Genomic DNA, 26,885 nt, shown 5'->3' on the forward strand with positions numbered 1-26,885 from the left:
AAACCATTAGCTGTGTCCATTAATGCATTCAACATGGTGGTATAGATCCTATGGATGTATTTCTGTGTGTATGGGGGTTTGTGGCACATATACTGACAAATAACTGATCATTTGAATTTTGTTTCTATCTATCTATCTATCTATCATCCATCTATCTATATCTATCTATCTATCTATCTATTGTCTATCCATCTATCTATCTATCTATCTATCTATCTATCTATCTATCTATCTATCTATCTATCTATCGGTATCTATCTGTCTATCTATTGTCTATATATCTATCTATTGTCTATCTACAGTATCTATCTATCTATCCATCCATCTATCTATATATCTATCTATCTATCTATCTGTATCTATCTATCTATTGTCTATCTATCTATCTATCTATCTATCATCTATCTATCTATTGTCTATCTATCTGTCTATCTATCTATCTATCATCCATCATCTATCTATCTATCTATCTATCTATCTATCTATCTATCTATCTATCGGTATCTATCTATTGTCTATCTATCTATCTGTCTATCCATCTATCTATCTATCTATCTATCTATCTATCTATCTATCTATCAGTATCTATCTGTCTATCTTTTGTCTATCTACAGTATCTATCTATCTATCCATCCATCTATCTATATATCTATCTATAGGTATCTATCTATTGTCTATCTATCTATCTATTGTCTATCTATCTATCCATTCATCTATCCATCATCTATCTATCTATCTATCTATCTATCTATCTATCTATCTATCTATCTATCTATCGGTATCTAACTATCTATTCTCTATCTATCTATCTATTGTCCATCTATCCATACATCTATCTATCCATCCATCCATCTATCCATCATCCATCTAATCATAATTTATCTATCTATCTATCTATCTATCTATCTATCTATCTATCTATCATCTGTTTATCTATCTATATGAGATCTATATATTTTTAACCATACAGATTCTTTTATCAGATGATTATGGACTTCAACCAGACCAGGCCAGATTAAAAACTGAATCTTATATAAAAGTGGTTACATTTTCCACTTATAAAGCTCTGTCTACAAAAACTATGACACACATTATTAGTTCTGCTTTTTCCCCAGGGGCCACAAAAACTAATGCAGAGGGCCACATGTGGCCCTTGGGCTGCCAGTTGGCTATTCCTGCTCTCATGAATCACTTGGCATAATATTATTATCTTCATAACATTGACTGTATTAAACATATATTAACCCTTTAAGGACACAGCTTTCAGTTTGCTCAATTGTTTTATGACGGAAAAAATCCGTCATATGTCCTTAAGAGATTAAAGGGACATGATACCAACATTTTTAATCATGGTTCAGAAAGAGCATTACATTTTAAACAGCTTTCAAATTTACTTCTGTTATCTAATTTGCTTAATTTTCTTGGCATTCTTTGTTGAAAATAATACTTAGGTAGGCTCAGGAGCAGCAATGCATTAATGGGAACTAGCTGCTGATTGGTAGCTGCACATATATGCCTAGTGTGATTGGCTCACTAGATATGTTCAGCTAACTTCCAGTAGTGCATCACTGTTCCTTCAACAAAGGATACTAAGAGGGCAATGCAAATTTAATAATAAAAGTAAATTGGAAAGTTGTTTAAATTGTATGATATATCTGAATGCCCAAAGAAATTTGTAGGGGTTTCATAAACCTTTTTTAAATATATAATGTCAGGAACTCTATACCATATGTAATACAAACTAAGTGTAAGTTTTCTAAACTCAAGTAAATGTTTTGAAGCACAGAACCTTGGGGTCAATCACGACCCTTTAGAAAAAGATATCAAATTATTTGTCAATAAAAATCCTTATAGACTTTAAAGGGACACTAAACCCAATTTTTTTATGATTCAGATAGAGCATGCAATTTTAAGCAACTCTCTAATTTACTCGTACTATCAAATTTTCTTCGTTCGTTTTCTATCTTTATTTGAAAAGCAAGAATCTAAGCTTAGGAGCCAGCCCATTTTTGGTTCAGCACCTGGGTAGTGCTTGGTGATTGGTGGTTACATTTAGCCACCAATCAGCAAGCGCTACCCAGTGTTCTGAACCAAAAATGGGTTGGTTCCTAAGCTTACATTCCTGCTTTTCTAAATAAAGATAGCAAGAGAAGAAGAGAAATTGATAATAGGAGTAAATTAGAGAGTTGCTTATAATCGCATGCTCTATCTGAATCATGAAATAAATAATTTTGGGTTTAGTGTCCCTTTAATGGTGATTTTCTGTTGAAAACCATTAGATACATTTTGATTGATATTTGCTTTTTTTGTTTATTTTTGGTAGATTTCTTTCATGTTTATGTCTAAATATTAATTCTAATGTTACAATCTTTGGAAATATACACTACAGCTTCTTAAAGGGACAGTATACACTCATTTTCATATAACTGCATGTAATACACTACTATAAAGAATAAGATGCACAGATACTGATATAAAAATCCAGTATAAAACTGTTTAAAAACGTACTTAGAAGCTTTCAGTTTAGCTCTGTTGAAAAGGTAGCTGGAAAGCCCACTGCAAGTGGGAAATATCAGACACTTCCCCCTCCCCCTTCTTTTGCATATGAAAAGACCCTTTACACAAACAGGAGCAAGCTGGAGAAGGTAGCTGATGGTATTCAAATAAAACTTTGGGGCTTGGTTAGGAGTCTGAAAATCAGAGCAATGTTCTTTAAAAATAAGCAAAATTATACATTAAAAAAAAACAAAAACTTTATGGGCTTTATAAATAGATCATCTACAAAACATTTATGCAAAGAAAAAATGAGTGTATAATGTCCCTTTAAGTATTTGACTTTGTAAAATAAAGTAAAAATAAAAAAATAATTAAAAAATAAAATAAAAAACATGTATATATATATATATTAAATCAAGTATTTGATCACTTCACTAAGAATTTATTAATACATTTATTTAGCTCTTTGGAAAGGAATCCTTAATTGATATATTTGTATTTTTGTATCTTAGGATCAAGATGTGAAAAGAATTTTGATGACTGTGCTAGCAATCCGTGTCCTTATGGGAAATGTGTGGACTTAATAAACAGCTATGACTGTGTTTGCCCTCCAGGATTTACAGGTAAGTCCTTAAACATATCTATACATTTCTACAACATTAAAGGGACAGTATTATACAAAAATTACACACTCTAAATCTTAAATCATGTAATTTTTGTTTTCCTAAAATTAGTTGTTTGTTTAACCCTTGCAATTGTGTTTAACAAATTAGTCCAAGCAATTTTTCCATCAGAATGTTCCTTTAAAGGGACATTCATGTGCTGGGCCCAACTACAGTAGTATACTTAGAAATGTTATTGTTCAGCCTCCTGTGCCAGATGCTCTCTTCAAACCTGATCTCGTATTTTAACCCCTTACTAGACCCTTTGACAGAAGCGGTGCACACACACACATCAGTGATATGACTGTGTTAAGCACTTTGGGTTAATGTGCTTGATACAGAGCAGGAGTTGTACATTTTTGCAGAGCCAGCATTACTGCAAAAATCTAAACCTCCAACTCTTTATTAAAGGGTCATGAAACACAAAATATTTATTTTGTGATTCAGAGAGAGCAAATAATTTTAACCCCTTAGTGACCAAGCCATTTTTCAATTTTTCTTACCGTTAAGGACCAGGGCTGTTTTTACATTTCTGCGGTGTTTGTGTTTAGCTGTAATTTTCCTCTTACTCATTTACTGTACCCACACATATTATATACCGTTTTTCTCGCCTTTAAATGAACTTTCTAAAGTTACCATTATTTTAATCATATCATATAATTTACTATAACATTTTTTTTGTAAAATATGATGAAAAAATTGAACAAACACTTTTTCTAACTTTGAGCCCCAAAATCTGTTACACATCTAGAACCACCAAAAAACACCCATGTTGTCAGGAATCCCTGAATAACCCTTCACATGTATATATCAACTTTTTCACAAACTTTAGGTTTTTCACTGAAATTATTTACAAACAGCTTGTACAATTATGGCACAAATGGTTCTAAATGCTTCTCTGGGATCCGCTTTGTTCAGAAATAGCAGACATATATGGCTTTGGCATTGCTTTTTGGTAATTAGGAGGCCGGTAAATGCTGCTACGCACCACACTTTTATAATGCCCAGCAGTGAAGGGGTTAATTAGGTAGCTTGTAGGGTTAATTTTAGCTTTAGTGTAGAGATCAGCCTCCCACCTGACACATCCCACCCCCTGATCCCTCCCTAATCCCTCTCAGACAGCTCTCTTCCTTCCCATACCCCCCAAAGGTCACCCCCATCTTAAGTACTGGCAGAAAGTCTGCCAGTATAAAAATAAAAGTTTATTTATTTTTATATATATATATATATATATATATATATATATATATTTTTTTTTATATCTTCTAAAATTGGCATTTTCCGTTTTCTTCCATTATTAAATACTTTTTTTCTGTTCACTAAAAAGCATAGCTAGGTTGGCGGAATAGCCGCAATGCACTACAGGGAGCTGGCTATACACATTTACCTCTTGTCATTGGCTTGCCAGATATGTTCAGCTAGCTCCCAGTAATGCATTACGGCTCTGGAGCTCACTTTAACTATGTGTGTAACCCCTTTGCAGGGTTAAATACATAGACAACAGTGACATATAAAAAGTTTTAACTTATGAGGACATATTTTTTTTGTTGCCACCAGATGGTAAGTTAGCAATTGAGATCTAGTGCTCTGAGGCGTGTGGCAGCGTTCCTTAAACATTTTTACAATATCAATATTAAATATATATTGTTTTAAACTTACTGGATGGGCAAAATAAAACGATTTTGTGGAACTGAGGAAAAGCTAGGGTTTGTAAAACTGTACTTGAACATTTCTGTCATCCACGTTGTGCAACGGGATTTAAACCATAGAGATTGTAGCCATTTTTGCCTGCAGAAATATGAAGTAAAAGCTGTTTGAATGTAAACTAATGTAGCAGTATCAGTTGTGCATTTCAAACTAATGGTAATTGGTTAAGCAAACCTTAGCAGGAAGTACGTACAAACTAATGCGTATTAAAAGGAAGTGCCAATTAGCCACTTGGCATTAAAGGGACACTGAACCCAAGTTTTTTCTTCTGTGATTCAGATAGATCATGCAATTTTAAGCAACTTTCTAATTTACTCCTATTATCAAATTTTCTTCATTCTCTTGGTATCTTTATATGAAAAGCAAGAATTTAAGTTTAGATGCCGGCCCATTTTTGGTAAACAACCTGGGTTGTTCTTGCTGATTGGTGGATAAATTCACCCACCAATAAACAAGTGCTGTCCAGATTTTCTGAACCAAAAAAATGTCTGGCTCCTTAGCTTAGCTTATAAAGATAGCAAGAGAAACGAAGAAAAAATGATAATAGGAGTGAATTAGAAAGTTGCTTAAAATTGCATGCTCTATCTCAATCACAAAAGAAAAAATGTGGGTTTAGTGTCTCTTTAATAGTAAGGGCCCATCAACCGATAAACGTGCGCTATTTATTAGCTTCAATATAAATGCTAAAATATTTTACTTCAGCTTTATTCATGTGCTTACAAATGCTAAGGCACATATTTATATTTGTTAAAAAAAATGATAGAAAGTGAGGGGTTTCTTGTTTTTTTATGTTGAGAGCACAGTTATTAATAGGTACGCAACTAAAACAGTTTATTACTAGGTACGCAACTAAAACAACTTTATTAGCTTCAATATAAATGTTAAAATATTTTACTTCAGCTTTATTCATGTGCTTACAAATGTTAAGGCACATATTTATATTTGTTAAAAAAAAATGATAGAAAGTGAGGGGTTTCTTGTTTTTTTATGTTGAGAGCACAGTTAGACTGTAAGCTCTGCAAGCAAATGTCTGTGCTTGAAACATTTTGCTGCTAAGTATTTTCCAAGTTGTGTGTTGAAATACAGATATGTTTTTTATGATGAAGTCATTTTTGGTAAAAATTGTGTGATTTTTATTTACTTAAATAATCATCTCATACTGTTTTAAGCCAACGCCCTTCTCGTCATCTTAATACTTTATATAGTTGTTCTAATTTCTAAAGATGATTAAAGGGACATAAAACTCAACATTGGCTTTCATGAATCAGAGTGTAAATTAAAAAAAACAAAACTAAATAAAAAACTATCCTTTGTTGAAAATCAGATAAGTAGGTTTAGGAACCTGCATATAACTGAAGCACTATATAGCAAAAGTTTTGCAAGATCACTTTTAACAATGTTATACATTTGCAATAGCACTGCTGCCACCCAGTGCAAGCTATCTACCTAGGTATCCCCTTCAACAAAGAATACCATGAGAATTAAGCTAATTTTATCATATAAGTAAATTTATTTTTTTTTATAAAAAATTGTATGCTCTGTCTAAATCAGAAAAAATGTGTTTCATATCTCATTTACTTCCTCCATAAATGATTTTGCAGAAATATAGATGTGACATGATTAGATTTCATATATATATATATATATAGATAGATAGATATACTATATATATATATTTATTTTTTTTAAATTGATTTTCATTTTAAAGCCAAAGAAGTATTTTACTGAAGGTTCTTTAGGATGGACTCACATAGCACTAGTCAGTTCTTATGCACAGTATCACCTGACATGGTGTAAGTGTTGGCAGGATCATACCACTGGAGAATTTGTGGCTTCAAAGCCCTAACTTCTAACCCTAACAGCAAACTTTAACCTCTGTGACGTTTATGGTTTCTGCTGCTGAAATGTTGGATTCAGTAATTATGATCCACAACAACACAGCATTGTTGTGTTGATATTACTTAAAAATACCAGTTTCAACATCTCTTTAAGAATTTTATTATCATTATTATTATTATTATTATAGTTGTTATTATGAGCATTATCTTAATGATCATAATAAAACACTAATTGAAAAGCAGAAGGCATAATATTTTCTATATAAACTACCTTTATCAACGAATGTTAAAGGGACATTACACCCAATTTTTTTCTTTCATGATTTAGAAAGAGCATGCCATTTTAAACAACTTTCTAATTTACTTTTATTGTCTAATTTGCTTCATTCTCTTGATATACTTTGCTGAAAAGCATATCTAGATAGGCTCAGTAACTGCTGATTGGTTGCTGCACATAGATGCCTCGTCTGATTGGCTCACCCATGTGCATTGCTATTTCTTTAACAAAGGATATCTAAAGAATGAAGCAAATTAGATGATAGAAGTAAATTGGAATGTTGTTTAAAATTGTATTCTCTATCTGAATCATGAAATACATTTTTTGAGTTTAGTATCCCTTTAAGTAGTCAGAACATTTTTTTTAATCACTACATTTGGACATTTTCAGGGAATTTACCTGTAGGTTTGTTCAGCTGGCTCTCACATTTGTGCATGTGCAGGGAGTCAGTCGGCTCCGTACCTCCTTGGGCGCCAATCCCACAACCAGTGAGGACGTAGTACTAGCAGGACCTACAGTTTTAAATACAAGCATTTTTATCAGTATACTTTTATTAGCAAAAATGCTTCTGTAAAAGTTATTTTTGCTTTCAGTAGCATACTCACATATACTTTGAGTATCCTGTGCACCAGCATTTAAACACCACACCTTCTCTAAGAGCCAGTAGTGGCATGCATGACACAAATTAAGTCTTCACTGGTGCAGCACACACCTCTGCTAGCTCTCTGAGCAGGTATGGTGTTTGATTTTTTTAGTCACGTGCAAAATATGTGCGTATGCCACTGGAACAGTAATACATTTTACGAGAAGCATTTTTTGCTAATGGAAATATATTGTAAAAATGCTTCTATTTATACACATTCAGATTTGACCTTTCTATTCCTTTAAAGGGACAGTCTAGTCCAAAATAAACTTTCATGATTCAGATAGAGAATGTAATTTTAATAAGATTTCAAATTTACTTTTATCACCAATTTTGCTTTGTTCTCTTGGTATTCTTAGTTAAAAGCTAAACCTAGGAGGTTCATATGCTAATTTCTAAGCCCTTGAAGGCCACTTCTTCTCTCAGTGCATTTTCACAGTTTTTCACCACTAGAGGGTGTTAGTTCATGTGTGTCATATAGATTACACTGTGCTCATGCACGTGGAGTTCAGGTGAGCCAGCTCTGATTGGCTAAAATGGATGTCTGTCAAAAGAACTGAAATAAGGGGGGCAGTTTGCAGATGATTAGATACAAGGTAATCACAGAGGTAAAAAGTGTATTGATATAACTGTGGTGGTTGTGCAAATCTAGGGAATGGGCAATAAAGGGATTATCTATCTTTTTAAACAATAAAAATTCTGGTGTAGACTGTCCCTTTAAAGGGTTAAAGGCAGCTATAGTTTAAGGTTCTAAATTAATTGCAAGTTTTGTTAAAAAATGTGAACATCTAATTTTTTTTCAAAAGTAGGAGTAGCTCCCAACAGTATAGTTTAGAAATGTTCTATGCAATGAACCTCGAAAGTTCAAACATACCGGTTGACTTACAAGAGAGTAAATCATCTAATTAACAGGATATCTCTAATGCTAAAAAATGTCAACATGGAGACCTCTAGTGGCAAAAGATTGTATTGGTGTGGTCAAGTAAGTCGTTTTAGCTTAAAAGGACAGAAAATTAAAATATATTCAAGCACTGCAGAGACATTATAGGTGATTTTTTTTACAGGACACTACAAACTTTATAAAACATGACTGAACATTTTCAAGAACTGTTTTTTTCTTGAGTAACACAGCAGGCAGGCAGGCAGGCAAGCGTGCTCTCTTGCCTGTTTTGTAATGGAGAGGTATAGTAGCGCACTACCATTACAGTAAATAGAGCAGGAGGTAAGGTGTTTTTCATTGGCTGTACTGTTCACTTTGTCAAAACATTTTATTTAGGGATAGATTATAAGTAGAGCGCTAATTTATTGCACGCCTGTAAACGGGCAAAATCACCCGTTTACGGCACGGCGCACAATAAATTAACAGCCATTAACCAGAGATCAGATCTCTGATTAATTTTCAAAAAGTGGCCAAAATTAAAGTATATTGTCATTTTTTATAATTTTTTTTTTGTTTTAAATAAAAAAATAACTGCACGAAGCAGTTTTTAAGGGTTAAAGTTGGCGGGTGTGGGGTGTTAGAAAAAAAAAACGGCACTGAAAAGTGCGTTTACATTGTGGTCTAGGGGGAACTGTGTGTTCCCTGTAAATTTATATGTATATGCTTATATACATATATATTTATGTGTTAATATGTGTATATACACACATTAACACATAAAAAACCCCATATATATCCATATACATGTATGCTGATCGGTCGGATGTGAACCCTCCACTTCTATACCTCGGCTTTTCTATATGGTTGTATGGCGGTTGTAATCCAGCTTCAAAGAGGTGTGTAGGAGGCTAGCCAAATCACAGCAAGTGAAAGGATACACAGTTCGTGAACCTTCAAAGCACAGTGCCATTAGCAAGTTTACAACTCGGACAGGAACCTGGATAATAAGACTTCTGGCAGTGAGGTATCGAGAAGCTTTCCCAATACTGAGGATTCATAAGTGAATGGCTAACATGTGTTAAATGAGGACACTGTCAATTGTTACCAGCTGAAATTTAGAGCGTGCGAATACACAATGTGCTCTAATCACAGGCGATGACTACCTGCTAATATGGGAAACTCTAAAGGGAGCGTGCTGTTGCACTAAGAGCCCCTAAGGACTTTACCAGTGACTGGTTACTTAGTTTCGATTGTTTCCTTTTCATTTCACATGCTCTGTATATGCCTAGTTATAATGTAACAGATGATTGTGGTTTCTTTCATTTATATGCGTACGTTTGCTTTATTTATTCAGCAATACAGTATTCATTCTATACAAGGTGATTCCACGGAATTTCAGCATTGCAATACTAATAAATTTTAGTTTTTGTGGTGCAGCTTTTGTTATATTTTTTCATTAACCCTCTCTTTATTTGGTGTATTTTCTATATTATTTGTGACTGCATGCACATAAACTTTAATCTAATATACCAGCCTAATTTTAGAGTGCCACCATCCTTTTGTATTTTTGATATTTTTTTATATTCATATACATATAGCCCTCAGTTTACGCCGGGGTTAGGTTCCAGAAGGAATGGTTGTAAATCGAAACCGTTGTAAATTGAAACCCAGTTTATAATGTAAGTCAATGGGAAGTGAGGGAGATAGGTTCCAAGCCCCTCTCAAAATTCTCATAAGTAACACCTAATACATTATTTAAAGCTTTGAAATGAAGACTTTAAATGCTAAACAGCATTATAAACCTAATAAAATAATAACACAACACAGAATATATAATTAAACTAAGTTAAATGAACAAAAACATTTGCTAAACAGCATTATAAAACTAATAAAATAATCACATAACACAGACTGCACTTGCATTTTTCTGCAAACAGTTCTTTCTATGCATTCCAATCTGGACTGAGTTATAGACAGGAAGATCTTGTTCCTTTGAAATCTGCTCGATAGCTCAGGTCTGGTTAAACTGATTAATTTCAGCTTGCTTGACTTTGCTGCAACACAAGCGGACAGCTCCACTTACTGGCTATTTGAATAAATGCACTGCTTCTCAATGCTTTTCAATAGCAATCACATGACTGGAAAAAAAAGTTTGTTATTCTGAAACGGTGTAAATTGAACCGTTGTAAAACGGGGCCACCTGTATATTTTAATTTGCTGTCCATCGCTGCGCGACTTACCTCTTCACTGTGCTAGTTCTTCTTTGTCGTCTCATGGCATGAGAACAAGCCTCCCATTGGAGCCTATGGAAGTGCGCTCTATTGAGTGCAACGCTTCTATGTAATGCGAACACAAGCTCATGTTCACATTGCAGACCACCTGAAATATTAGCGTGCGCTGATATTATGAGTGGAGCGCAAAAATCACGCTTGTAAAAAGCGCAATATTGCGTTCCACTTATAATCTGGCCATTAGTGTTTTATATATATATATATATAAAAAACAACACATTATTTGTCTTTAGTCATTACATTCTGCGGCCTGTAATACTGCACACAAATAAGTTCAACAAAGCTTGTTTTTTCCTGCGCTTTCCTAGAAAAGCATGTGTCTTCATTTGTAATGCACTGTTCCTTAGTAATCTTATTTTCCTCTCTAGGCACAGAGTGTAGAGATGACATTAATGAATGCGCTTCCAGCCCATGTCATAATGGAGGAACCTGTGTGAACGAGGTGAACAAATTTCGTTGTATCTGTCCAGAAGGATTCCGTCAGCCCAGCTGTTTATCGCAGGTGGACGAGTGTGTCAATAACCCGTGCATCCACGGCATTTGCACCGATGATGTCAATGGGTGAGTCACATATTTCACACTTTATGACTAACTCCTCCAAAAAAACAAATATCAACTAAATTCCCACTATGGGATCCTTGTTTTGTCTTATTGGATATTGACTGATTAGTTGTAATAATAAACCTTTTATTGTGACTTGTTTTTTTCTTGTCTTACAAAAGATACAAGTGTTTGTGTGAGTCAGGGTGGACTGGAAAAAAATGTGAAGTTGATAAGGATGAGTGCCTATCAAATCCATGCCAGAACGGAGGGACCTGTGACAATCTGGTGAATGGATACAGATGTTCTTGCAAAAAAGGCTTTAAAGGTACTGAAAATGTGGAAATTATGTTCTTCCTGTTATTAAATTTGTGAGACCAAGATAATAATAGTTATACGTCTACAAAAGAGAGAAGTCAGAGTCCTGTGATTCAAAATATTTAACAAATCTAGGAACCTATCAGAAGTCATTCTACCACCAATGGTCCTTTTCAGGTTGTCCAACCTTTGTCCATAAAAGCAGTAAGCATACCAGGGATTGGAAGTGCATAAAGAGATATTGTAGTTAGAGGGTATTTCAAAATTTGTCACTGAATTAAAAAAAATAAAAAATGTTTTCAATAATCCTGTTTTGAATAAACCAGTGTTTTCTTGGCGTGTCACACTTCATCAACAGAGTAGTCCTTATAAGTTAATAAGTATTAGACGGAAGTACATAGTTAACAGTGATTTTTTTGGTTGGATTTAAATGAAAACTGCTTTAACTTAACATATTTTAGACAAAAAATGACATGTTCTTCAAATGTCTGCATTAACTTGTGGTTGGAGGTTCACATCAGTTATATTGCAATGTCAATGCTCTGATGCTATGCTGACAACTTATTTTAAATGGAACCTAAAGTACTACAAAGCCGTCTTCCCATATTATAGTGTATGTTTTGATCCTTCCTATTTTACATTAAGTGGATAGAAAGGTCAAAACTGAAATGAGCATGGGAACATTCCAATTTAAAATAGAATGATTTTTGCAATATACTTATCACTTGCAGCATACACACATATGCTGTGAGTCCCCGTGCACCAGTACTCAAACACTACACCTCAGAGAGTCAGCAGTAGCTTGTATGACACAAATTAAAATCTTCAGAAAAGCAATACATACCCCCACCAACTCATTGGGGCCTTGTTTATTATGGTGCGAGCGGACATACTCCGATATTGCGGATCATGTCCGCTGCACATCGATACATGCAGACAGCATACGCTCTGGGGCATTTATCATTGCACCAGCAGTTCTTGTGAACTGCTGGTGCAATGCCGCCCCCTGCAGATTGGCCGCTAGCAAGGGGTGTCAATCAACCCGATCGCATTCGAACGGGTTGATTTTTATCCGCTGCCTCAGAAGAGACGGACAGGTTATGGAGCAGCGGTCTTTAAACACAGGGCATCAAGTTCCATACGGAGCTTGATAAATATACCCCATAGTGTTTGAATCCTGGTGCAAGGCCCTCACAGCATATGTGCGTATGCTATTGAAAAACAGTAATTACTTTTACTAGAAGCATTTTTGATAGTGGGAGTATGTTGCAAAAATGCTTCTATTTAAAGGAACATGAAACCCAATTTTTTTCTTTCATGATTTAGAAAGAGCATGCAATTATAAACAACTTTTTAATTTACTTCTATTATCTAATTTGCTTCATTCTCTTGATATTCTTTGCTGAAAAGCATATCTAGATATGCTCAGTAGCTGCTGATTGGTAGATGCAAATAGATTCCTTGTGTGATTGGCTAACCCATGTGCATTGCTATTTCTTCACCAAAGATATCTAAAAAATTAAGCAAATTAGATAATACAGGCAGTGCAGAATTATTAGGCAAATGAGTATTTTGACCACATCATCCTCTTTATGCATGTTGTCTTACTCCAAGCTGTATAGGCTCGAAAGCCTACTACCAATTAAGCATATTAGGTGATGTGCATCTCTGTAATGAGAAGGGGTGTGGTCTAATGACATCAACACCCTATATCAGGTGTGCATAATTATTAGGCAACTTCCTTTCCTTTAGCAAAATGGGTCAAAAGAAGGACTTGACAGGCTCAGAAAAGTAAAAAATAGTGAGATATCTTGCAGAGGGATGCAGCACTCTTAAAATTGCAAAGCTTCTGAAGCGTGATCATCGAACAATCAAGCGTTTCATTCAAAATAGTCAACAGGGTCGCAAGAAGCGTGTGGAAAAACCAAGGCGCAAAATAACTGCCCATGAACTGAGAAAAGTCAAGCGTGCAGCTGCCAAGATGCCACTTGCCACCAGTTTGGCCATATTTCAGAGCTGCAACATCACTGGAGTGCCCAAAAGCACAAGGTGTGCAATACTCAGAGACATGGCCAAGGTAAGAAAGGCTGAAAGACGACCACCACTGAACAAGACACACAAGGTGAAACATCAAGACTGGGCCAAGAAATATCTCAAGACTGATTTTTCTAAGGTTTTATGGACTGATGAAATGAGAGTGAGTCTTGATGGGCCAGATGAATGGGCCCGTGGCTGGATTGGTAAAGGGCAGAGAGCTCCAGTCCGACTCAGACGCCAGCAAGGTGGAGGTGGAGTACTGGTTTGGGCTGGTATCATCAAAGATGAGCTTGTGGGGCCTTTTCGGGTTGAGGATGGAGTCAAGCTCAACTCCCAGTCCTACTGCCAGTTTCTGGAAGACACCTTCTTCAAGCAGTGGTACAGGAAGAAGTCTGCATCCTTCAAGAAAAACATGATTTTCATGCAGGACAATGCTCCATCACACGCGTCCAAGTACTCCACAGCGTGGCTGGCAAGAAAGGGTATAAAAGAAGAAAATCTAATGACATGGCCTCCTTGTTCACCTGATCTGAACCCCATTGAGAACCTGTGGTCCATCATCAAATGTGAGATTTACAAGGAGAGAAAACAGTACACCTCTCTGAACAGTGTCTGGGAGGCTGTGGTTGCTGCTGCACGCAATGTTGATGGTGAACAGATCAAAACACTGACAGAATCCATGGATGGCAGGCTTTTGAGTGTCCTTGCAAAGAAAGGTGGCTATATTGGTCACTGATTTGTTTTTGTTTTGTTTTTGAATGTCAGAAATGTATATTTGTGAATGTTGAGATGTTATATTGGTTTCACTGGTAAAAATAAATAATTGAAATGGGTATATATTTGTTTTTTGTTAAGTTGCCTAATAATTATGCACAGTAATAGTCACCTGCACACACAGATATCCCCCTAAAATAGCTATAACTAAAAACAAACTAAAAACTACTTCCAAAACTATTCAGCTTTGATATTAATGAGTTTTTTGGGTTCATTGAGAACATGGTTGTTGTTCAATAATAAAATTAATCCTCAAAAATACAACTTGCCTAATAATTCTGCACTCCCTGTAGAAGTAATTTAGAAAGTTATTTAAAATTGTATTCTCTACCTGAATCATGAAATACGTTTTTGGGATTTAGTGTCCCTTTAAGATTGAAATGTAAATTTAAATTTGGACTTTTTAATCCCTTTAGGTGTTATTTGTATCTAAAAAAAAATGGCTAATTCTAATGTTAAGTTTTCTAATGTGCTGAACTTGCAAAAAGAGAAAACCTTATGTTATCTCTCTCTATATACACAAACACCAATACTTTACACCAATTTTCATATAACTGCATGTAATAGATACTTCTATAAAGAATAATATGCACAGATACTAATATACAAATCCAGTATAAAACCTTTTAAAAACGTTCTTAGAAGCTCCCAATTTAGCACTGTTGATGAGGTTAGTCTGGGACACCCACTAAGATGGGCTGGAAAGCAAAAAGAGCAGACACTTCCCCCCTCCCCTGAATATGGAAAGGCTCTTTACACAAACAAGGAGCAAGCTGGAGACAGGAGACATCAGTATACATCTAAAAAATTTGTGATTGGCTGATGGCTGTCACATGATACAAAAGTCAAGTTTGAAATTTGTAAAAAAAAAATTGTGCTTATTTAAAATTCAGAGTAAGTGCTATTGCATTGTCTTTTTATTATGCACTCATTGATTATGCAATTATACTGTATTTGGGGCTCGGTTAGGAGTGTGAAAATCAGCACAATGTTATTTCAAAATAAGCAAAACTATACATTTTTACAAAAAAATAAAATGTATGGGCTATATAAATAGGTCATCTACAAAACATTTCTGCAAAGAAAAATCTATTGTGCAATGTCCCTTTAAGGGTGTTTTATTTATCTAAACCAGCTATTTCCATTGTAAGAATAGACCTAAATGAGCAATTCCTGTATATTTAATATTATGCAGATGGTATAACAAATGATTGATAATGCATTGATTTAGGTAGAACGTACAATTTTAAACAACTTTCCAGTTAACTTCTATTAACAAATTTGTTTCATTCTCTTGGTATCATTTGTTGAAGGAGCAGCAATGCACTACTGGTTTCTAACTGAGCACATGGGTGAGCCAATGGTAATCGGTATATATATGCAGCCACCAATCAGCAGCTAGAACTTTTTTTTTTTTTTTGGTTTAAAGGATAAAAGATAACAATTGGGGACACGCAGGACCCCTGCTCCATTAGACATAATAAGCATGATTATCAAACAAACGTGTCTTAGATAAATGGACATACACTTAGTACATAAAAGAATGTCCATATATAGAATCATAATTCCCCATTCCAGAGATAAACTAGGGAATTCTAGCCAAAGGGGAGTTTATATTCCTGTGAAATGGGAGGAATTGTGGCAGAAATAGTCCGCCTAATTTTTTGAACCCTGGTGAGGGCTCTGTAAGTGGGGGGGGGGGGGGGGGGCGGGGGAGGTGAACCAGTGAAAAATATCCAACATTGAAAATATGTAGATGGGTGGGCATAACACAGCATTATGATTAAAAATAAGTGTTACTTGCTCTAGGTATGATATTATTTCCTTATCTTTCCTTAAGATATAACATGCCTTAGGATGTTGTAGGTTACATAACTCTGGACATCCCGTATAACCGAGGGCCCACCTACCATGCTATGGGATCTTGTCATAAAACTGCGCTAGATTAAGTAGTTTATCATAAATTGGCGTGTTCGTGGGTTAACCATCCTTTAAGCTCCCCCCAGACCCTGGCCACTGGTCCAGAAGGAGAAACCATGAATAGTAATGATACATAAAAAAAAGAAAGAAATGATAATATATACTTGTCCTCGTCAAGGGCCCCCTCAAACCCCCAGACTGGGCAGACACATATAAATGGTTTATCAGTATCATTAGACCCACGCTCATTACGGTTGAGATATGGCTGCTATGGCATCTGTTTCACATACGTTTATGCAAGGATCTCTCCCGGGGCTCCCCACAAACCCACAGGCAAAATGTTAAGACTAGATGTCAATATTGTAAAAGCTATCAGCCAACTATACATTAAAAAGCAAACAGCGAGTTAAGGTAACACAAAGGTCCCATTGCGTTGTTATAAAAATTGTCTTTAAAAGTTACCAAGTCAGTCTTATTAGAACTTCATACAATAAGGTGGTGGAATGACCCAGGCCATAGAGTTGAATATGAGATAAACCTAGTAATGGACACTTAGTATTAGAGAACCATAGCATGTAATATGTAGCATTGGTAAATTTACATTGTGTAATGGTGCAAGAAACACTCACTGTGGATATAAGGTATACTGTGCCATACCCATAACTTCTGAGTAGGTAATGAAAAAGATTAGCCTTAGTGGCCGCTTAACAGCAACAATAGAAAAGTTATAGCAACATATAAGGGTGGGTAAGCAGTCGCAGCCTGCTGCATCCGCCAAGGCATCGGATCTCAATCCCGCCACCACCACCTTCAAATCTCGTAGAGCGGGTGTCGGCCATATTGTGTCTACTCCAGGGGCCATGTCTGCAAGGCTGTCTCCCCCGACTGCTCTCTCTGAAGCCAAAGGAGCAGGTATCACAAATTCAGGAGCGCTGCTCTCACTTACAAGCGCCTCCAACTGTCCTGTATTTTCGTCCGGTAAGTCTCCGCCCCACTCCCGGACCTCAAATTCAGTTGCTCCAAAGCTCCTTACAATCAGTAGACGTAGCTTACAGAAGTGAGAGTCCAACCGGGTAAGTATTTTTGTGTCACTCAGTGCGAACGCCATGGCCCCAGTGCAGATGGTTATCTCACTTCTAAGTCGTAGGCGCCGGGACTTTTGTCAGCTTTACACAGAGCTCTGCGGCTGCAGGCCGTATCTTAGACGGAGGTCTGGTGTAACAGTGGCCTCACGTTCAGCAGTTAGTCAGGGCCCCAGTTCAAATGCACCATAGGGTGAAATAAACATGCCATTGTAGCCGTGGAATCTTCCCACACTAGCCCTATATCAGGATCTCATATTCCAAGGCAGATTAGGGTGCAATATCTCTAAATGCCCTCAATATATTGCAGGAGCTTCAGTATAATGCGGCCATCTTAGTCGGCTGTTGGCTCCGCCCCCCAGCAGCTAGAACTTTGCCGCTCCTGAGCTTACCTAGATAAACCTTTCAGCAGAGGATAACAAGAGAAGAAAGCAAATGAAATAATATAATTCAATTGGAAAGTTGCTTAACATTGTATGCTCTATCTAAATCATGAATGTCTAATTGTGACTTTACTGTCCCTTTAAGCAGAACAGAGATCCAAGTGAGCGCTTGAAAAAGATACTACAGGTTTAATAACTATATGCTCTGTTGTTTCTCCACAGGTAATAATTGTCAAATTAACATTGATGAGTGTGCATCAAATCCGTGTTTAAATTATGGGACCTGCACCGACTCTATAAATGGCTTCACATGTCAGTGCACACTGCCCTTCACAGGTACAGACGTAGGAACCTCTTCATCCTCACTCAGTATTTTGATAATAAAAATGGCAACTGTTTTTAGTGGCATTAAAACTTAAAGGGACTGTAAAGTCAAAATTAAAGGGACAGTCTACACCACAATTGTTATTGTTTAAAAACATAGATAATACCTTTATTACCCATTCCCCAGTTTTTCATAACCAACATGGTTATATTAATATACTTTTTACCTCTGTGATTACCTTGGGGCCTATCTATCAAGCGCCGAACGGAGCTTGACGCCCCGTGTTTCTGGCGAGCCCAAGTTATGGAGCAGCGGTCACAAAGACTGCTGCTCCATAACCCTGTCCGTCTGCTGCTCTGAGCAGGCGGACAGGAATCGCCACAATTCAACCCGATCAAGTGCGATCGGGTTGATTGACACCCCCTGCTGGAGGCCGATTGGCCGCGAGTCTGCAGGGGGCGATGTTGCACCAGCAGCTCACAAGAGCTGCTGGTGCAATGCTAAATACGGATAGCGTATTGCTCGCCGTATTCAGCGAGGTCTGTCGGACCTGATCCGCACTGTCAGATCAGGTCCGCAAGACATTTGTAAAATAGGCCTCCTTGTATCTAAGCCTCTGCAGACTGCCTCCTTATTTTAGTTCTTTTAACAGACTTGCATTTTAGCCAATCAGTGCTGACTCTTAGGTAACTCCATGTGTGTGAGCACAATTTTATCTGTATGGCACACATGAAGTAACACCCTCTAGTTAATATGCATTCAGACAAGAGGCGGCCTTTGAGGGCTTAGAAATTAGCATATGAGCCTACTTAGGTTTAGCTTTCAACTAAGAATACCAAGAGAACAAAGCAAAATTGATGATAAAAGTAAATTAGAAAGTTATTTCTGACTAGACTGTCCCTTTAAACTGTCATGATACAGATAGAGCATTCCATTTTCTACAGCGTTCCAATTTACTTCTGTTATCAAATTTCCTTGGTTCCGTTGGTATAATTTGTTGAACAATAGGCTCAGTAGTAGCAATGCACTACAGGGAGCTAGCTGAACACATCTGGTGAGCCAATGAGAAGCAGCATATGTGTAGCCACCAATCATCAACTAGCTATAAGTATTGCATTGCTGCTCCTGAGCGTACCTATGTATGCTTTTCAACAAAGGTTACCAAGAGAACACGTAAAACTTGATAATAGAAATAAAGTGGAAAGTTGTATGAATTTGCATGCTGTATCTGACACATAAAGATTTAATTTTAACATTACTGTCCCTTTAAGGTGCTCTCTTTTTAATGGGACAGTCTGTTCCAGAATTTGTCTTCTTTAAAAAGATATATAACCCCTTTATTACCCATTCCCCAGTTTTGCATAAGCAACACAGTTATATTAATACATTTTTTACCTCTGTGATTATCTTGTATCTAATCCTCTGCAAACTGCCCCCTTATTTCAGTTCTTTTGACAGACTTGCATTTTAGCCAATCAGTGCTGACTCATAAATAACTAAAGGGGAGTGAACACAATGTTATCTATATGGTACACATGAACTAGCGCTGTGTAGCTGTGATAAACTGTCACAATGCACTGAGATAAGAGGTGGCTTTCAAGGTCTTAGAAATTTGCATATGAGCCTACCTAGGTTTAGCTTTCAACAAAGAATATCAAGAGAACAAAGCAAATTTGATGATAAAAGTAAATTAGAAAGTTGTTTAAAATTACACGCCCTATGTGTTTAAACAATGGTACAGTAAACATTGTTTTAAAATGTGTGTGTGTGCAAAATAAATAAGTATTAAGTCGTAAATATTATTTTAGCATAACCCAAACCTTCACTAAACCGGGAGCAGTCTCTCCAGTATTTCCTATTTCTCTAACACCTTTATTATAATATAGAACGTATACTGTAGAATCCAAGAGACCAAGTGCCTGATGGCCTAAAACTCTCTCTGGTCTGGTGAGATTATCCAAGATGTCTCCTCAGTACTGCAATGTACCTTAAACAATTTTAAAAAGGGAAATTACTTGTTACACCAGTTGCAGAGTTTAAATGTATGGGAACTTGTTCCTTTAGGTATATTTTGTATATGAAAGAGCTATTTCTGATTACTGAAACCACAATCCAATAAAATGGGCTGATCTTTTAGGGATATAATACCTCATTATCTTATCTGTCTAATTATTTACTCAAAGCCCCCCCTTATTTTACTTATTACTGTTTGCTCAAAAGCTTATACTTAGAGAGACCAATTTGTGAACAGAACTTAAGTTCAGAAATGTTCAGAATAGGAGGGAATACAATATGAAAGATCAGCTATTTCAAATAAGAAAATAAATAGGTAAAGGTTCTATTTGTAAACAATTTAATACACTCCAGTAGGTAAATTGAATTAAAGGGGAGAAAATATAAGAGTACACTGCCCCTTTAAGTGCCTCGCCATTATCAGCAGCACTGATGTGTTTCAAAATATAGTTTTTCAATGCCTCAGACTTTTTCATTTGCTAAATTCTTAAAAACATTCTCTTTGAAACACATTTAAAGTGATATGGATGTCAATGAAAAAATGTTGATTATTCAGATAAAGCACTCACTAAAAAAGAATAATAATCTCTTTCTTTTGATATCCTTTGTTAAAAGCTAATTCCTTTTTATGAGAGCATACCTAGGTAGCCTCGGGACCATGCACTTGTCTTGAGCGCAATATGCATAGCATTGCTACAAACATTGCTGCAAACTCCCATATCGTATCTAAGACAGGCGCACATTTCTAAGCATATCTAGGTATGCTGTTATGGAAATTAGCTACTTATTTACAAAGCATTGCTAAGGTCAAAGGTAAATTTAATACATTAAACAGGTTGTGTTTTTTTGTTTAATTGTACACTGCATCTGAATGACCAAAGTTTAATTTTTGGCTTCTGTGTGCTTTTGAATGATTTCATTTTCTGGAGTTGTCCTTAGCCAGATCGAAGGTCCCTTGGCAGTCAGTTTGACCTCTTGAACATGTAAACCTCCCACCTGCAGTTTTGCACAGGGACCGGCATCCAGTCTATTATAACAACATACTTCTGCATTCCTGTGTGACTCATTCCGACCCTTGCTTCACTTGATATTAGGCGTTATTTCCTCCGTTATTTCATTCCAAAATTTCACAATTGTGTCCCAATCTAGAGGGAACTCATTTTTTTGTCACGCTATTTAAAGAGACATTAAATGGTAAAAAATTGCTAGACACTGGCAAATATGTTTTATTGTCCCATACAAACCTGGGCCAATTCAGGAGTATTTAAAGGGATACTAAACCCACATTTTTTCTTTAATGATTCAGATAGAGCATGCAATGTTAAGCAACATTCTAATTTAATCCTATTATTAATTTTTCTTCGTTCTCTTGCTATCTTTATTTAAAAAGCATGAATTTAAAGCTTATGAGCAAGCCCATTTTAGTTTCAGCACCATGGAAAGTGCTTGCTTATTGGTGGCTGACATTTAGCCACCAATAAGCAAGCATAACCCTGGTTCTGAACCAAAAATGGGCGGGCTCCTATGCTTTACATTACTGCTTTTTAGATAAAGATAGCAAGAGAATGAAGAAAAATGAATAATAAGAGTTAATTAGAAAATTGCTTTAAATTGCATGCTCTATCTGAATCATTAAAGAAAAAGTTTGGGTTTAGTGTCCCTTTAAAGAGCATGCAGTTTTAAGAGAGTTTCTGAAACACTTCCGTTATCAAATTGTGCACAGTGTTTTTGTATACGCACACTTTCTGAGGCACCAGCTGCTACTGAGCACGTGCATGAGTCCACAGTGTATATGTACAGTATGTGATTGGCTGATGGCTGTCCCATGATACAGAAGTCAAGTTCGAAATTTGTCCAAAAAAAAAAATAGTGCTCATTTAAAATTCAGAGTAAGTGCTATTGCATTGTCTTTTTATTATGCACGCATTGATTATGCAATTATACTCTATTTAATGGTCCTTTAAAAAGAGGTGCCCTGGGTATTACAGCATAATTACATATGTCCCTGAAACAGTAAAAATAACTTTTAATAGAAGACTTTTTCTAATAGAAATGTATAGCAAACATGATTCTATTCAAAACTGAAATGTACTCATGCATATCAACTGTTACCTTTATGCCCTCATAGTTACCATTCCTTTATTAACCCCTTAACGACCGAGGACGTGCAGGGTACGTCCTCAAAAAAAAGGCAGTTAATGCCTGAGAACGTACCCTGCACGTCCTCGGTGTGGAAAGCAGCTGGAAGCGATCCTGCTCGCTTCCAGCTGCTTTCCGGTTATTGCAGTGATGCCTCGATATGGAGGCATCCTGCAATAACCTTTGGTAGCCATCCGGTGCAGAGAGAGCCACTCTGTGGCCCTCTCTGCACCGGAGATCGGTGGCTCCCTGCGCTGTTGGGTGGGAGCCGGACCGGGAGAAGGGTGGCGGCCATCGATGGCCCTGGTTATGTGCAGGGGGGGCGGGATCGTGGGCGGGGACGAGCAGGGGCGCGCACGGACGCGCGCGCGTGCACGGGAGGGCGGGGGCGGGCGCGTGCACGGGGAGGGAGCGGGTGGGAACCGCTACACTACAGAAAATGAATTAATAAAAAATGTATAAATTTCGAAATATTTAAAAAAAAAAAAGATCAGCAAGGTGGTGGGGGTTTGTCTGTGTGGGGGGGGAAGCTACACTACAGAAAAAAGCCCAAAAAAAATAAAAAAAGCACTTTTTTTTGCAAACTGGGTACTGGCAGACAGCTGCCAGTACCCAAGATGGCCCCCAATGAGGCAGAGGGGAGGGTTAGAGAGCGGTTTTGGGGGGGATCAGGGAGGTTGGGGGCTAAGGGGGGGATCCTACACCCTAGCATATGTAAATATGCTAAAAAATTTTTTTATTTTTTTTAAAAAACCCTTTTATTTTAGTACTGGCAGACTTTCTGCCAGTACTTAAGATGGCGGGGACAATTGTGGGGTGGGGGAGGGAAGGGAGCTGTTTGGGAGGGATCAGGGGGTGGGATGTGTCAGGTGGGAGGCTGATCTCTACACTAAAGCTAAAATTAACCCTGCAAGCTCCCTACAAACTCCCTAATTAACCCCTTCACTGCTAGCCATAATACACGTGTGAGGCGCAGCAGGATTTAGCGGCCTTCTAATTACCAGAAAGCAACGCCAAAGTCATATATGTCTGCTATTTCTGAACAAAGGGGATCCCAGACAAGTATTTACAACCATTTGTGCCATAATTGCACAAGCTGTTTGTAAATTATTTCAGTGAGAAACCTAAAATTGTGAAAAAATTAACTTTTTTTTCAATTTGATCGCATTTGGCGGTGAAATGGTGGCATGAAATATACCAAAATGTGCCTAGATCAATACTTGGGGTTGTCTACTATACTACACTAAAGCTAAAATTAACCCTACAAGCTCCCTAAAAGCTCCCTAATTAACCCCTTAACTGCTGGGCATAATACACTTGTGGTGCGCAGTGGCATTTAGCGGCCTTCTAATTACCAAAAAGCAACGCCAAAGCCATATATGTCTGCTATTTCTGAACAAAGGGGATCCCAGAGAAGAATTTACAACCATGTATGCCATAATTGCACAAGTTGTTTGTAAATAATTTCAGTGAGAAACCAAAAGTTTGTGAAAAAATTTGTGAAAAAGTGAACGATTTTTTGTATTTGATCGCATTTGGCAGTGAAATGGTGGTATGAAATATACCAAAATTGTCCTAGATCAATACTTTGGGATGTCTACTAAAAAAAAATATATACATGTCAAGGGATATTCAGGGATTCCTGAAAGATATTAGTGTTCTAATGTAACTAGCGCTAATTTTGGAAAAAAGTGGTTTGGAAATAGCAAAGTGCTACTTGTATTTATGGCCCTATAACTTGCACAAAAAGCAAAGAACATGTAAACATTGGGTATTTCTAAACTCAGGACAAAATTTTGAAACTATTTAGCATGGGTGTTTTTTGGTGGTTGTAGATATGTAACAGATTTTGGGGGTCAAAGTTAGAAAAAGTGTGTTTTTTTCAATTTTTCCTCATATTTTATATTTTTTTTTATAGTAAATTATAAGATATGATGAAAATAATGGTATCTTTAGAAAGTCCATTTAGTGGCGAGAAAAACGGTATATAATATGTGTGGGTACAGTAAATGAGTAAGAAGAAAATTACAGCTAAACACAAACACCGCAAAAATGTAAAAATAGCCTTGGTCCCAAACGGACAGAAAATGGAAAAGTGCTGTGGTCATTAAGGGGTTAATAAACATACTAGAAAAATATTTTCTTACGGTTGTTCCTTTAATGTCATAAATTCTTGTCCAGACCAAACTTTATGAACTTACGTAATGTTAAGATTTAAAGGGACAGTCAAGTCAAAATTAAACTTTCATGATTCAGATAGGGCATGCAATTTTAAACAAATTTCCAATTTACTTTTATCATCAAATTTGCCTTGTTCTTTTGGTATTCTTTGTTGAAAGCGGAACCTAGGTAGGTTTATAAACTGATTTCTAAGCCGTTCAAGGCCACCTCTTATCTCAGTGCATTTTGACAGTTTTTCACAGTTAAACAGCGCTAGTTCATTTGTGTCATATAGATAACATTGTGCTCACTCCCGTGGAGTAATTTATGAGTTAGCACTGATTAGCTAAATGTATGTCTATCAAAGGATCTAAGATAAGGGGGCAGACTGCATAGGCTTAGATACAAGGTAATCACTGAGGTAGAATGTGTGTATTAATATTATCGTGTTGGTTATGCAAAACTTGGGAATGGATAATAAAGGGATTATCTATCTTTTTAAACAATAAACATATTCAAGTAGACTGTCCCTTTAATTGTCAATGTTTAGAATTTTGCTGGTTAAGACAATCTGCCATTTGGGTGCTAGTATATTTAATATCCCTTATATATCTGTTGGTGTCTGTCATATGTAACTAAATCAGATCTATATTTGGTATTCTGTTACTTTCAATTTTTAGTGCTGTGTTAATTTAGCTCCTTTAATTTTTATGGTACTCCAGTTGTTTTTAATCATATCCTTCCCCACCCCAAATGAGTACATTCCATGAATCTCTAATATGAGTTTAATATACTGTTTCACATTACTGAAGTTTTATGTAGTTAAACTTTGAATGCCCTTACATTTAAATTTAATTTTTTCCTTACATACATCTGGTCTGTCTTTTTTTTTAGATAAATGTTATGAAGTAAATGTGTATGTAAATACTCAAATTACATATGTGCCAGCTTATATTCAATTTCTGTTTAAGGAAGGCATATTTCAATTACTTTGAAGTGTATATACATTGTCTACATTTGAATACACAGCCATTTGCAGTGCAAAATTAATAGGAAGGTTTCTTAGTGTTCAAACAAAGCTCAAATTTCAAAGGTATTTTTTTCTTGTTTTATTAATGAGTTCTTATATATAATAAAAACTACTTTTATTGGTTGGTTGATCTTTAATAAGATCCATGAAAAACAAATGTAATCTCTTTTTGATGATTATTACAAAACAAGCTTTTTAAGGAAAACCGCAGCAATTTTACACAAGAATGAAAACCTTTTCAGTTAAAACGTTACACCTTTTGCATTTAAGATTATTTGTTATAAACAATTATTTTTCTATAACTGTGAGATGTTGGTTTTAATGCTTAATTATTTTTTAATACCCAATTTTTTTCTTTCGTGATTCAGATAGAGCATGCAATTTTAAGTAACTTTCTAATTTACGCCTATTATCAATTTTTCTTAATTCTCTTGCTATCTTTAATTAAAAAAGAAGGCATCTAAGCTTTTTTTTTTTGTTCAGACCTGTGGACAGCACTTTTTTATTGGTGGATGCATTTATCCACCAATCAGCAAGAACAACCCAGGTTGTTCACCAAAAATGGGCCGGCATCTAAACTTACATTCTTGCATTTCAAATAAAGATACCAAGAGAATGAAGAAAAATTGATAATAGGAGTAAATTAGAAAGTTGCTTAAAATTTCATGCTTTATCTGAATCACAAGTGAACATTTTTTGGGTTCAGTGTCCCTTTAAAAGTAATGAGAACAAATTCTCTCTTCCTGCTTTTTTTTTTTGCTTTGCTTTTAGTAACATTAAAGCATTTTATAAAAACATTTTTTATAAACTTTTTACTTTTTAATATATTTTTAAAAAATACATAAAGGTAATTTGCAAAAAAAAAAAATCTAAATAAATATAACATTTTCTAACGAGAAAGTAACATTATAAAGTGTTTAAAGAAAATATTTAGTTTATACAAAAATATTAGATAAAGTTAGTTACAAGAAAACAATAATAAATACATTTAATTAAAATTGCTTAACATATTATATAAAACATTAAAAATAATAAGATATAATAAAACATCTTGTATAATTATATCTTGAATTTAAAGTATATATTTTCATAAAAAAATATTTTTGATTTAGCAGTTAGTATTTTTCAGTTTTCAAGGGGTATTGAGGAACAGAACAAAACCTTAAAAATAGTAACAATAATAGTAGTACTAATAACAATAATACTAATAATATTTATTAGAATCAAACCAATAGTAATATATTAACCAAACCTTATAATGCAACTGTCTTTTATAACATAAATATCTATTTTAAAAATATATTTATACTTACAAATGCATCAAGCAAGAATATCTACTTTTTAATTTATATCCAATGCATTATACATGA

General features: G+C 35.8%; 1 protein-coding gene across 1 annotated transcript in view; it reads left to right on the plus strand.

The window, feature by feature from the left end:
- The window catches only part of NOTCH2 (notch receptor 2), a 279,864-nt gene that overhangs the window by 192,801 nt on the left and 60,178 nt on the right, over positions 1 to 26,885 (plus strand). Inside the window, exons 12-15 of the mRNA XM_053693095.1 lie at positions 3,009 to 3,119; positions 11,163 to 11,355; positions 11,517 to 11,662; positions 18,071 to 18,184. Coding sequence (XP_053549070.1) covers positions 3,009 to 3,119; positions 11,163 to 11,355; positions 11,517 to 11,662; positions 18,071 to 18,184 — 564 coding nt within the window. The remainder of the gene's footprint in view (positions 1 to 3,008; positions 3,120 to 11,162; positions 11,356 to 11,516; positions 11,663 to 18,070; positions 18,185 to 26,885) is intronic.

The sequence above is a fragment of the Bombina bombina genome, chromosome 10 (genome assembly GCF_027579735.1).
Source record: "Bombina bombina isolate aBomBom1 chromosome 10, aBomBom1.pri, whole genome shotgun sequence".
Lineage (NCBI taxonomy): Eukaryota > Metazoa > Chordata > Amphibia > Anura > Bombinatoridae > Bombina > Bombina bombina.